The sequence below is a fragment of the Platichthys flesus genome, chromosome 7, assembly GCF_949316205.1.
Source record: "Platichthys flesus chromosome 7, fPlaFle2.1, whole genome shotgun sequence".
NCBI classification, from domain to species: domain Eukaryota; kingdom Metazoa; phylum Chordata; class Actinopteri; order Pleuronectiformes; family Pleuronectidae; genus Platichthys; species Platichthys flesus.
In genome coordinates, this window is record NC_084951.1 from 17590159 (window position 1) to 17604063 (window position 13905).

At 45.9% G+C, this 13905-nt stretch overlaps 1 protein-coding gene across 2 annotated transcripts; it reads right to left on the bottom strand.

Annotated features, from left to right (window-relative positions):
* Positions 1-1577: 1577 nt before the first annotated feature.
* On the bottom strand, positions 1578-13754 carry wnt5a (wingless-type MMTV integration site family, member 5a). Of its 2 annotated transcripts, none has more exons than XM_062392775.1 (5): positions 12656-13754; positions 9549-9697; positions 7089-7336; positions 4045-4337; positions 1578-3459 (listed from the first exon to the last, which is right to left on the bottom strand). In XM_062392775.1, exons 2-5 carry the CDS (start codon positions 9683-9685, stop codon positions 3001-3003), a joined length of 1137 nt encoding a protein of 378 aa, XP_062248759.1. In that variant the 5' UTR covers positions 9686-9697; positions 12656-13754; the 3' UTR covers positions 1578-3000. The 2 variants fall into 2 exon arrangements, with proteins under 2 accessions (XP_062248759.1, XP_062248760.1); XM_062392776.1 differs by lacking the exon at positions 12656-13754 and adding an exon at positions 10822-10981.
* Between the last annotated feature and the right edge of the window lie 151 nt (positions 13755-13905).

The window sequence follows — 13905 nt, forward strand, 5'->3', positions numbered from 1 at the left end:
AAGTATCCGTGTGTCCTTCTCTAAGCGAGTGTGTCAGGGAAGTCGTACCTGTGCACCTGCGGGTGTCTCACGTTTCACCCGGCTGCAGCGCACCTGGATTTCTGTTTGTGCCGCAGCCAGGAGAGTCGTGCCGGTGTGAAGTCGGCCATCACTCACTCTCACACCCGGAGGAACCTTGTCGAGCGTGTGCGAGTGTGTCTGACCTTCGTGCACGTGCGGGACGCAGAGTTGAGGAAGGGTGATTTCACGTCCTTATAAACCTTCGCTGTTGACAGGAGGGTTCACGTCTGTAAAACCTCTCTCTGTCTTTGTCTCCTCGGAGTTTCTCTCCCTCCTCGCTAGCTTCCTATCTCCTTTCTCTTTGCATATTGGCCCGCGTGACACCAATCAGAAATGTAAACACTTGTCATGATGTAACACGCTTTGTGCAAGTGGGTTGCACATGCAAGTACACACACATGTGGGGCCAATTGACGGGGTCACATATGGGATGTGCTCCTAAAGTCAGTATCATTTTACCAGTGTAAATATTAGTCAATGTCAGGAGCGTTTACACTGTAATGGAAGTCCTTCAGCTCTACTTTTCCGTAAAGCACTTTCTCGCTGCTGCTCTCCCCCGGGCCTCCCCTCTCCTTATTACTCCCCTCTCATCCAGCCCTCATGCAGTCCCCCCGTTTCTCATTACCCAATCGTCTCTCCCGGTCTCTGCGTCTCCTCCTGAGCTCCGGCAGACTCTGACAAGGCCCAGTCGCCTTCCAGACAGCCCCATCCCCCCCCACATCCAACAAGAAAAAAAGAGGAAGAAATCCCCCCTTTTCTTGTTCTCCAATATGATTAATCATTCCATTAACTGATCCACTGTCACTGGATTGTTGAATGGCTCTTATAATTCAACCTCAACCGTCCCCCTGAGAGACACCAAATCTCCAGGCCATCTTCCAAAGCTCTGGTCGTCTTTGTTCGCTCCACGCCTGAAACAGCCGTCACCCGACGTGGGTTTGACCGTCTGCTACTAAATCTGCCTATTGGTGAGGAGGGACTGAAGGAAGGTTAGAAATGATATTTAAAAGATTACCGATATGTTCGATATGAGAAAGACACTACTCTAGCTTTTCTATTTTCATGAGGATATACTTTTTTGCAATGTACTGGGAAAAACTAAAATCGCTTGAACAACTTTAAAACATTATTTCAATTGGACACAACTAAATTTTAAGATTAAAGTTTAGAAAATATACTAAATCAGTAACTAATTAAAGGAACTTTTTAACCTTTGGGTTACAGGACTGTTATGAAAAACTGTAAAAATTCCTTTAATTTTGGTTCTTTACAAAAAAAAACTTTATCGGCCAATGTTCAGGATTTTCTGACCAGATAAATTAGTTTCACGCTGTGATGTTTTCAACCCTGCATGTGATTTGAACGTGTCAGCATGATAGCCAACTCCTGAGAGTTCAGTTGGTGAACAGTTTTCTTTTTCCAGTGTATATCTAGAATGGGGGGGAAAAAAAAGGATATGAAAGAAAAGGGTAAACAAAACTTGAAGAAACACAGCGAGCGACTACTCCTCCACTGGTTTTACATTTGATATTTATTGAAACAAAGTAGAGCATTGAGCCAATTTGTAAAAAGTAACAAAATATCAGCTATGACACGTTAAGTTTAACAAACCTCAAATTCATGGAGAAGCTTATAAATATACATTGTTGGATCGGTAGAAATAGTTTGTCTATGGAGAATCATCACAGGGACGGTGAGCTGTTCACTGAGTGGTTTTGGAAATTTGTGGCATTGATAAAATCGGAACATCTGTGACACGTGTGTGTGTGTGTGTTTGTGTGTGTAACGGTAAAGCTCAACATGAGTGAAGAAAGTGTGTTTCCAAACAATAAGGTGCTTTTCCCTTTACATAAGAAACAGTGAAGAGCCGCAACAGTGAGGAAAAAAAAACAAATTAAAAAGTGACTCCGGAAGTTGATGTCCGACAAAATTGTGGATCTCAGACGCTTTTCTGTTTTGAGCTTAAAAGGGAGGGTTAAAGAAAATAAATACAGTTTACTGATTGGCTGGATAGACACACTATATACACAGAGCATTGAATATTTCACCACTGTAACCACCACATTGCCCATATATATTCAAACCATGTTAAGTATTGTAGAATAATGTTAAATGGATAATCTGAATTAATATGGAAAAGAATGAAAGCTATAATATTGATATATTAGCTGATGCACTGTAGTAAAAAACAGCTGAACAGACACGTACAGACAGGTTTAAGCCTCTGTAGCAAAGTGCATAATGGTGGAGGGCTCTCTGCAGCACCTGGGGAACTCTTAAGGCTTCTGGGACGGCTTAATAAAAAGGCCCATACCCCGAAACAGCCCTCTTACTGTAGCCACTGGATTCCAAGAACCATCAGTGATGAGAGGGGGGGACAAGAAGACTTCGGTGTTGATGGGAAGGCTGGTTTGTTGACTGGGGCCCCACGGAAACACACCAGTCTTTTACCAACCTCTCGAAACAACAATCCAGGAACCTCTTATTCAACTGGGCCACAAATATCAAACTCTACTCTTGATAGGAAATGGGAGGCACCATCAGTGGGCCCCATCTGACAAGGAAGGTGATGTTATTTTGAAATTATGGACTGGTGCGACTGGGAAGGAGGAACATTCCCAGCCATGTTTTTAGGCACTTGTATGGGTTTAAAATCAGCTGGTGATGACTGGGCCAAAATATAACACAACAATCTCAAAATAAATATTTCACGATACTCTCAGTTTCTGAAGACAAAAGATTTTTTTTTTTGAGAAAAAAAAAAAAAAGAGTCAGTCTTTTTGCAATGGCATAATTGTTTAACTCTATAAATATAATTTATATAGTTTCTTTCTTCCATTCTCTCACTGTGTGCAACTCCGTTTGCTCCTCCGCTCAGGAACACCGACAGACGGACACGCCCATCGTCTGCAGGCAGACACACAGGCCCCGCCCCTCCTCTCACTTGCAGACGAACTGGTCTACGATTTTGGTGCAGCGCTTGCACTTGACGTAGCAGCACCAGTGGAACTTGCAGTGGCAGCGCTCCACTATCTGGGCCTTGTACTGGTCGTAGCCGCGGCCGCAGCACATCAGCTCGCAGCCATCCATGCCCTCCGACGTCTTGTTGCACAGGCGCCCCACCGTGCCCAGGGAGCCCGTGCTCTGGTTCTTCAGGCAGTAGTCTGGACTGGTCTCGGTGTACACCAGGTCGTGGCTGGTCGGCGCGTTGAACTTGTTGTGCAGCTGCACCATCTTCCCACGCGTGTTGAGCTTCATGGCGGCGGCGCTGTCGTACTTCTCCTTCAGGGCGTCACCCACCTTGCGGAAGTCGGCCAGCTGCAGCCAGCAGGTCTTCAGGCTGCAGGAGCCCGACACCCCGTGGCACTTGCACGACACGTGAGCGAGGTCCGACACGGTCTGAGAGCAGGTAAGAGGGGATTGGAAAAAGGGAAAGTAAATACTTGGGATACATAAAACTGCAAAAAAAACAACAACATCCAAATGTTTCATATTTCTAATTTGTCCTGGCTACATAAGTAATTGCGCAATGAACTGTTTATGATCTTATGAAGAAGTAATATGTGACCAAATGATCCTGTCAATGTCTCCACTGAATAAAAGACGCTGTCCACTCATTTGTCCTCCTTGAGAGAGAACAGCCTGGCAACAGATATCTGCTATTACGTTCTTCCTTTGAGGTGGTTTCAAGATGTTTGGAACGGAAAAGAAACCCCCCCAGAGCTGCAGCTCCAGTGACTCCGTCTCCCCACAGATCAAAGCCTCAGGAGGGGAGAGAGCAGACGGAGCTGTTGCACACATGATCAGCCGAGACCCGTCTGATCGACCTGGACTGTCTCACCTCCAAACTCCTCTCGCTCTTTCTATCGCTGGTCCGTCTCATTCTGGGGGCCTGGAGCTTGTCCCTCTCTGCTCTGTTCTTATCTGGTGACATCTCAAATCCCTGTGTGAGTGTGTTTGTGCATGTGATCCCGGTTCTCTCACCCTCCGTCCAGCCTCGTTATTGTGGAGATTCATCAGGAGCCGCGCGCTCTCGTAGGAGCCTTTGGGGTAGCTCTTCTCCCTCTCGCGTGCGTCCACAAACTCCTTGGAGAACCTGTAGCCGTAGTTGAGGTTGTCTCCACAGCCGCCCCACAGCCAGTCCCGGGGCAGATCTTTGGGGCGAGCCGCACGGCTGCACCCGCAGCTGGAGAGCTCCCCTTCTCTGCAGGCACGGCTCACCGCGTTCACCACCCCCGCTGCGCTGATGGAATAAGTGAACGCCGTTTCTCGGCTGCCTGTAAACACACAACACACAACAGGAATGTCATATCAAATTTGACATGAGAAGTTTTATCATTTGGCAAAATCCATCCACGGCTTCTTCTTTTTTTTTTTTGCATAGGACATGCATGTGTATTTAGTTTATAGTGAATTCATCTCACTGTCATTTTTGCTTTAAGAATCCGCAGCTTGTTATGATATGTGATGTCATATGACAGCATTCACCATACACTTAAGATTACAGAGCACCTCAGCCAAGTCCTGCAGGCTCCTCCTCACCAACAGGCTGAGCAGTGCAATCTGGTTTGCTGTTATTGGGCTTCAGCCAGAGAGAGGAGAGCGCCCTCCAGTGACCCACCAGCCTCTCAACAAGCAGCCGCCATCTCACCCGAATCCAAAGTGACAGTGACTCTTGCACGTCCATCTGTCACGACAGCGACTCTGGAGCCATCGCTCATTACCTCCCACCGTTTCTACCCTCGCGTTTCCTCTACCGAGACAAGAGGCCGGGAATCTCCGCAGAACCACAGAAAATCACATGTAAGCTGATTTTTTTTCTGTCACCAGAATGCTCTGTCCATTACTGTACAAAGCCACAGGCTGCAGCTTCCAAGAGGAAACCGAGATGAGGAGATAAGCAAAGAAAAAAGGAAGCGGCCAACGTGAGGCCTCGCGTTGACATTGAAGACAGGGGGGTTGCTACAAAATAGGAATGCACAGCTCGTATACCTGCTGGGCTGAACCTTCAGAGAGAAGGCTCTAATGACAGTAACAGACGGACAGGGAACGGGAGATGAGGGAGGAGAAAGACAAGATGACTGAAAAGATAAGTCATTGGGGGGGGGGGGGGCAAAATGGAAAATAGGGGAAGTGCTTGCGCTTAATATCACAGAGAAGAACAATGATGGAGAAGAGAAACGTTGAAGAAAGAAACATACAGGGAAAGTCTGAAAGAAGCCTGAGTGGGAAACTCTGGCAGGAGCTGATCAGAGAGGGGTCCATTTATTCCTCTAGAACAACCAGCCTGAGGATATTGAACCGAATAGGACCTGGAGACAGACAAAAGGGATGTCTCCCAAACTGCAGCCGCCCTTCTCCTGTGCTCCACCCTGGAAGCCGGGCAGGGGAGGGTCCGAACCAAACCACGCCCAGCACCACCCTGGAGCTCAACTTTAAATCCCCCAGTCAGTGTCCCCGAGCCAGCAGACAGACAGTGAGAGGGGGGGTTCAGACGGACGGACGTGCAGCGCGAGAGGAGGACGTGTTTACTTGGCCCAGAGCGTCCTGAGATAGGAGCGACGTTGAGGAGGGAGAGGGGGGGGGGGGGGGGGGGGGGGGGGTGCGGCGGGAGAGCGGCCGCTGATGAGGTTTCTAAAAAGACTGATCTGTGGAGAGGGAGTCGGCAGCACCGGAGACTCGGACCCGGCAGAATCAGCAAGAACGGAGCAAAAACAGACCCATAAAAAACTCAACTCAATATTATAAAAATATTTAAAAAAAACTTATGATAACTATGAATGCTAATTGTTTTAGTTATGCATGTCAACCCAAGTATAAAGCAAAGTCAGTAACATTTCGTTTTTAGTTGTAACAACAGCTTCTCTTTGCAAAAAACAATGTTCTCATTACTTCTCCCTGTGATCAGTTTTCAGTAGAACCACATTCTACCAGGAAGGAAAAAAAGAAAAGTGTCACCATGAAAACAGTTGACAGCACATCGGGTGGATTACCCCGAGCCGTCTTGAAAGCCAAGTTGCTGCTGTGTGCATTAAATGTTATTTTTACAGCTCCGAGCGCCACCAATGAAATTCCATTCCATTAATTGTGTTAGGGCAGGAGCAGACATCTTAGAGAGATGGATATCTCATTATCTGGACAACTGAAAAAAGCAAAACATTCTGAGTGCAGTTTGAGTCGGGGGGGGACTTTGTGTCAAGAGAAGCACCCTGACAAAGACGCACCTCTCTCTGTGGGCGTTACTGAGGAGGGATTTGAAAGAATCCCAAAAGGTGAGTGCTGACAAAATGGCATCTGTTCAGATTTTGCCACGATGCAGCCGGACCTGCTGCGGTGATCCCAGCACGGACACATTGCAATTCAGCCGGAGAGTTATGGTCAATAAATAGTAAACCACCTTTGCATTAGCCCCTGAGGTGAAGGCAAACGTCCAAAGAAAACTAAAACAAACCATGGTCAATGATAGGATCCAGGAGCGGGAATCGCTCTCAAGAGAGAGATTGTCAAAGGCCTTGAATTTTATATTAGAGATCTGAACACGCTCCATGATCACGAACACGCTCACGGCCATGTACACTGTGATCTCTGACAAGGTGATGTATTGGTGCATACACCCACTGCACTCTTATTGCTTATAAATACATTGCAGTTACAGGCCAGCTCTGCAGAACACGCTCCAATGTGCGTGTGTGTGGGAAACGATTGTGTATATATGTACATGTACGTGTGTTAGATTGCCTCCCATTCATCAGGGGAAAAGCAGATTCTCGGCCTCCCTCCTGCTCCGTGTCGGGAGCTGGTCGAGCAGGCCAAAGCCACATGTGATTTATCCAGCAACCTCACCCACCAACTATTCCCTGCACACAGCTGCTGGGAATCAGCAGCCCCATACATTTCACACACACAATTTCACCGACACAAAAACGAGGGTCAGTAAGACAGAGAATGAATTAAGGCAAGATATGTATGCATGTGTGAAAACATGTCTGAAGAAGATGTGATTTTGTTCATGGTTGCCTATTTCTTACCTATTTGCATGACCCGTCCAAAAACAGAAGAGTTGTCCACTGTGCTGCAGTTCCAGCGCCGATGTCTGAACTGGTACTGGCACTCTCTGATGCCCGTCTTGGCCCCCTCGCCGATGTACTGCATGTGGTCTTGGTAGAGCTGGCACAGCTTCTTCTGGCCCTGGGACAGGCCCACCAGCTGGCTGCACAAAGGCTGGGCACCGATGATGTAGGCCTCTGGGATCAGTAAAGGGTTCATGGCCAGAGACCTGAGTGAGACAAATAACACAGTTGTTTTCACTCGTGAGCCATAAAAAATATAACGTGTATGGCAAGGTCTCTGGCCAAATTCACAATCAACAGCTGCTTTCTCCTGCTTGTGGATGGAACTGCAGAATGTTAATCATTGAAATGAGAAGCAGTGACTGGCTGGAGTGAAATTCTGCACACTTCTCCTGACACTGCACTACAAATGTGCCATTTAGGGGCCAAGAGCATATGATAGATGGAAGCGGAAAGACGGGAGTAAGAAAGAGAAAAGAGGGAATGAGGAATATGAGTAAAAGAACTGGGTCAAAAGATTAAATGAAGGAAGAATTTAAAGAGGCAGACGCTTTGAAGCATTAGCTCCCCAGCCTGATTTACTTGTAACAGCCAGTGCCTGAAAATAAACCCTCGCCACAGGTTGGATATTACACCTCTGAGCTGTGAGTATTTTCAGAAAGAGTGTGATATTTTTCTTGCTAAGAATTAGTTGAATAATTCATATAAAGATAATGTAGGAGGGCTAACTTCGACAATTTTCACAAGTCTGAAAACGGTTGTGTGCAGCAGAAATGTGAGTTTTGTTCTGTTTCCTTGAAGAAAAGCTCACGAACCCTCCAGATGTATCTTGTGGACTCGCGGTGTCGTTCCAACTTTAGGTCAGAAACCACTCTGTTGGGTTATATTCAGTAATATTCAGCTGACTAAGCTCGTACAATGCCCACTAGAAAGAAACAATATATTCCTAGGCCGTGCTGAAACGTTTGTCATAATTCACGTTTCCTCACAGACAGCTCTCAGCCATGAATCCTGTGTAACCTTTTGAAGAAGGGAAATAAAAATGAATTCAAAGGGGGAAAGAGACGGAGACAAACACAGTTGAGAGAGAGAGTGAGAGAGGGAAACACTCGTATGAGCATCTGGTTCCAGGCCACAGGACAATTAGAGCAGCCCATCCCCGAGCCCCAAGAGAGAGACAATTAGCCCCCAGTGTAACCTGATCAACTGGGGGAACTCAGCAGCGAGGGAACGCAGACTGGAAACACACACACACACACACAACATATGCAGACTTACACACAAGCACACTGAGGGGAAAAAAAGAAATCAACATACACACGGTTAGTGCGCTCGGCCTCTAACACACACACACACACAAGCAGACCTTCTGCTCGGACACTCTAAATCATTCACACCTGCGTGTCCTCTCAAAGAGGAAACACAGACACACACACACAGTCTGTGCTCCAAGCAGTGCTTTCCAAAAAAGGTCTGTGGTAATGTGCGACTCCTCAGCCGGGCCCGTAATCCAAGTCATTACTGGACCTTTAATGTAGTCGCCTGCTGAGCCCAGCCCATTAAACCATGTTTATCTGTGGAGATCCTCTTCACATTAATAGTTTAAATTATTATTTTCACATAATTGGTCCATCACCACATGATGTCACCGCTCGCTTTGATCTGCGTTTCTGAGGTAAATAAAAAGTCGTACACAGGAAGTGTGAGTTTACTGTAAATGCATCGTGTTCTTCCACAAGCACTCAAGTCGGCATATACAAACACAAGTGCACAATTAGGTAAAGAAACAGAAAAACAGCCAGGGGATGTAAGGAGTTGTGATTTGGTTGAAGTGGTGCTTCTATGGTGACTGGTAAACAGCCTTTTCCACCATCACGTCCTCAGCATGCTCAAATATGGACTTTTTCTCCCGATGGCAGCACAACGCATGCGTGTGATATACACGTGCACACGTTCAGTCACACACACTGCGTTCGGGTTTGCACATAGTTTGACGCCTACTCATAAACCACAGCATTTTATGTTTTCTAGAATATTCATAATTTTGGTTTGGCAATGAGCGAAGAAAGAAAATAAGGGCGAAAAAAGAAAAAAAAAGGTCTTCCTGAAAAGTTAACGTGTCACAGTCAGCATGTTGTGTTACTTCATATGTGGTGCAACTGAAGCTGAGGGGGATTAGTTAGCAAACACGCACACACAGGCCTGAAATCAACTCCGGGTAGAACAATGTTTTTTTTAAATCAATGTCAATCTAAATGTTTTGCTTCTTAGTCTTCCCCGTTTACAAATGGCATTCATGTAAGAGTGACAAGAGAAACTGCATTTGTGAAAGCTGACAATTTCCAACCATAATATGTCAAGTACACACACACACATAGAGAAATACTTTCAGTAATGGAGAGAAAAATGAATGCATACCACCAGGAGTTGGCCTCCACCACCACCTGCATGAGGAGTGTGAGCAGAGTGAGGGCAAAGACGCAGTGTCTGGAGTCCAGCACGCTGCCAAAGGGCCAGCAGAGAGGCCGACGCACACACACCAGCTTCAGGTTCATACTGCCGCTGATCTGAGGGAGGACAGAGAACAGGATGCACGTCAGTCTGCCTGTCTGGACGGTTCGTCTCTCACACACAGTTTATTGTGTATGATGCAGGGGGGGGGGGGGGGGGGGGGCAGGAGACATGCAATGTCAAAATGTACGATGGGGAATGCAGGAGAAATACTTTCAGCTACGTGCTTCTATATAGTGAAACTCTCTTTTGCAGGACTGATATTGTGTGTGTGTGTGTGTGTGTGTGTGTGTGTGTGTGTGTGATATGAGTGCCCTGAGGATATCAGTGCTCGCTGAGACCTCATTTGGCAGCAGGTCTGAGTGGGAATCAGACACGACTGATAGACGAAGAGCTGGAGAAGACACAATGACCATGACACGACAACTAGACACATTCCTGACAGTTCACTTTACTCAGAGAGAAACGCACTAATAGAAAGATACAGAAATAATGAGAAGCCAGAGAGTGTGTGATTGTGTGTGTGTTTGGCCAATAACTTATTTTAAACACATTTCAGGTTACACATTTACTTGTGATATAACCAACAATTATGATTGTATTTTTTAGCTGCAAATACGATTGATACAACATTAGATCTTAAACATGCAGACTTTTGAAATAAAACCCATTATTTGTTCTTATTTGCACCATTTGTAACCAATGGCAGACCTGATCAACTCCTGTTGACAAGATTTGATTTACTTAATTTCTTTAAATAAGAAACAGGCCTCTTGGAAATAATAATACTGTCACACAGATTCGATTTTAAAGTAGTTTTCATTACAGCTAATTGCAAACATCTTAATAGGATTTAGAAGAGAACACTGAACGCATAAATTACAAGAGACATTTTGGATTTATTTATTTTTTTAATTCGTTTTCGGAACTACGACGCGCCCTGCTATTGAATACGAAATTTGACAAATAATGAAATACCACAAAATATGTTGAAATGGATTTTCACATTCAGCTAATTAAAAAGGAATGTGGATCGGCCATCCGGGAGCCACGTCAGCGGGTGTTTTCAGAGCTCCACTTTTTGAAAATCGAAAGCAATTACAAGGTGGTAAAAAAAAAAAAAAATGATCCAAAATATGTCTAACCGCCATGGAGGCAGAAAATGAGTTAAAATAATTACCCTTATATTTCCGAGTGAACCCGATGTGCCAGCCCCCGAGTTGGGCCGCGTGTGAAGTGTGGGTCTGAGAGCAGCTCTAATTTGTCATGCGGCGTTATTTTCCAGGCTTGTGTCGTGGAGACTTGGGCCCTGCGTAATACTCATTAAAGACAAGGCCAAGTTCACCATCATTCACCCAGAGCTCGGGTGCGCGCACACACACACACGCACACACACACGATCATATGCTTTCCTTTTGCCTCAGCAGAGCAGTTGCTGAGGTTATGTTATGTTCCTTGCACCTCATCCAGATAAATTAAAGCGATGGTCCACAGAGGCCGGCGGTTTGCCACTGATTTTAAACCAGAGCTGGAGCAGCATGCGAACACATATTTTAATTCACGGATAATTAACGCTGGCAATTTCATATTAGTGTGTGCGCGCCAAACTGGACGTGCCGCATGATTGTGCGTAATCGTATTTGAATGAACCGTCACCACGGCGCAGGTGCGCGCAGTTAACGAGTCTCGGCCAATCAGAGGAGAGAACGGTAAGAATTCGTTTTAAGAGAAGCAAGAGTGTAGTCTATTAATTATGAATGAATATCTCATAAACTGGTTTTATTCGTCTCGGCGGCTGCAGATATTCAACCCTGCGCGTAACTCACGATTTGTTCAGCGCAGATATATAAAAAGAATCCTGCGTTGGGCATCTGCAGCGAGCGCTGCGTAAATCCTGCGCTCCGTGACCCCTGCAAACGATTTGACCCGAGTGAAGTATTCACGGGACCTGAGCGGATGACTGATGACTACCCTGCGGATTTGTGTCGGTGGAAGTGGCATCAAATTGAACAAATTACAGGGAGAGAACAATTAGAATGTAGCATCGTCAAAAATGATAAAACCATCGGGCGCTGCTGTTGCACAGGATCACTGGAAAGGGCGGTTTCCAAATGACTTCACCCATTAGGATCAAACCTGCACAGAAAGGACGCAGCCGCAACGCTTCGTTTACCATGAGAAAATGTATGTAATTATTTAACCTTTTAGTCAAATGTGGGCCAATATATTTTATTTTTTATTTTCTCTATCTGGCACTTTTGGCCAAAACGATCTAAAATATTGTAGAATAAAATACAACGAACTAAAACACCAATTTTATCAACAAAATACTGTGAAAATGTAAACAGAAAATCATGAGGTGCCAAATTATGGTAACTTTTCGTGATTGACTGGTCCAATTTTAAGCGATAATATTTATAGTAGCCAGTGGCCTGCATTCTGAAGCCTTTGGATAAATGCTGACATTGATTTGAATACGTTTTTAGTGGATATTGATGCTTGGATGCTTAAATTCCCAGAGCGATTAAATTATAATTGTTAAATACTAACCGCGCGGCTCTGTAATTTACTGACAAATCTGTGAACTATTATCTGCATTTAATAGAGTAAAGGTGCGGAGTGTTTTTGGCTTCCTATGAAACCAGGAGAGGGAGCCAGGTGCAAGGATTTGAGATGGAGACGCAGCACAAAGAGCATTGTCTGACTTCACATGGGTCCCGTTAACAACAAGCCACTCACAGCAGGGGGATTTTTAAATTATCCCATATATTAAGACATATAAAATGACTTTGTACCAAATATGTTTCTCTACTTGCAGGACGGTGACATATGGATGACAGGCAGAGGGGAGGGGGGTGCGGGGGCTTGTTTCACATATCACATCTGTCAAGAACTTTGATCCAAATCCACCAAAGAGCGATGGGCTCCACAAAAAAAACACACAGTCTACCGTTAGTTGAGTTAAAACTGTCACTTCATGGAAAACCAGGGGACATGCAGGCTTCTATACTCACCAGTAGGGATCACAGCCCGTTAGAAGTTGTAATCCACTTTCTGCAGACGATATCAAACCAATAATCCCAGTGCAGGCCAGGTGGATTTATGGTTTCCTTCCCTTGCTGCAGCGAGGAACGGTCTTGTAGTTTTAAGTGTCTCTTATCCAGATCCCGTGGGGAGTGCTGTTGCTCGGGTGAACAGACTGGGAAGCTAAAGTTCTGCAGGATTTTTGGTTGTTTTGGGGATCGAGGATCAGCGAGTGCGCTCCGTCCGCCGAGGACGCGGCGAGATTACGCACTAAATCCAATGAGAGTGTTGGGCAAGCGATCGGTTGCTTTAACCACTATGCGGGGACTATTAACACGTGAAAAAAAGAGCAAATCTACGGCAACCCAAAGTGCAAACTGGCGGAAAAGTAGCATATACTCGTGTGGATTATCTTCTAATTGAAAGCGGCCTACTTTTACAGTCCCTATCCAAGCGAAGCCTGCTCCAGATAAACAGCTAAAACGGAGCAAAACCAAAACGGGAACACTGATGCAGATTAAATCCAGCCGCTGACACGCTCAGGTCATTGCGCGTGTTTACCTGCGGGCAGATCCACACGGTGATCCTCGCCACAAACGACTTGTCAATTTACCTTCCATTCTGTGCGAAAAAACCTCTGTGACAAAAAACCTCTGTGACAATCCCTCAGCTCGATTTCAGAGTCCTCGCATGCGGAGCAGAGAGTCGTCCGCCTCGTATAAGGAGAAGAACAAGAAGAAGAAAAAACAGATGTAACAATTAATCGGCTCCAGACAGTATGCTCCAGAAAACTTTCCGCGCCGACTATCTCCAAACAGTGCGGCTTTGGCGAGAGCGCACGGTGCCGGGGGGGAGGAAAAGAGCACCGAGTGTGGACAACAAGCGGCTTCGCTGCGGCTCCGAGTCTGTCGTCTTCCCACACCGTGCGTGTGTGTCGGTGTGTGTTGAAGTGCAGAAGTGTATCCGCCACTATCCCTCCTCTCTCGCTCTCTCTCTTTCTCTCTCTGTATCTGTCTCTCTCTCTCTCTCTTTCCCTCACCTGCCTCAGTCGCCTCCTCTCACAGACTAGCTCACCGCAGCGTGGATGCGCAGCGCAAAACCTTCAGATGGCGCATGCGCTCCGCGTTTCTCATCAAATCCCCTTTTTTCTCCTGCCAGTCACCAACTTCGGAGGAATTTCAGAGGAAGGTAAACTTGTTGAGAGAGAGAGAGAGAGAGGAGGGAAAGAGAGAAAGAAAGA

Coding starts and splice junctions, on each gene's coding strand:
- wnt5a (XM_062392775.1), bottom strand. CDS start 9,685: ATGAACCTGAAGCTGGTGTGTGTGCGTCGGCCTCTCTGCTGGCCCTTT. Junction 7,337..9,548: donor GTGGAGGCCAACTCCTGGTG/GTATGCATTCAT, acceptor TGTCTCACTCAG/GTCTCTGGCCATGAACCCTT. Junction 3,460..4,044: donor ATAACGAGGCTGGACGGAGG/GTGAGAGAACCG, acceptor ACCTGCTCTCAG/ACCGTGTCGGACCTCGCTCA.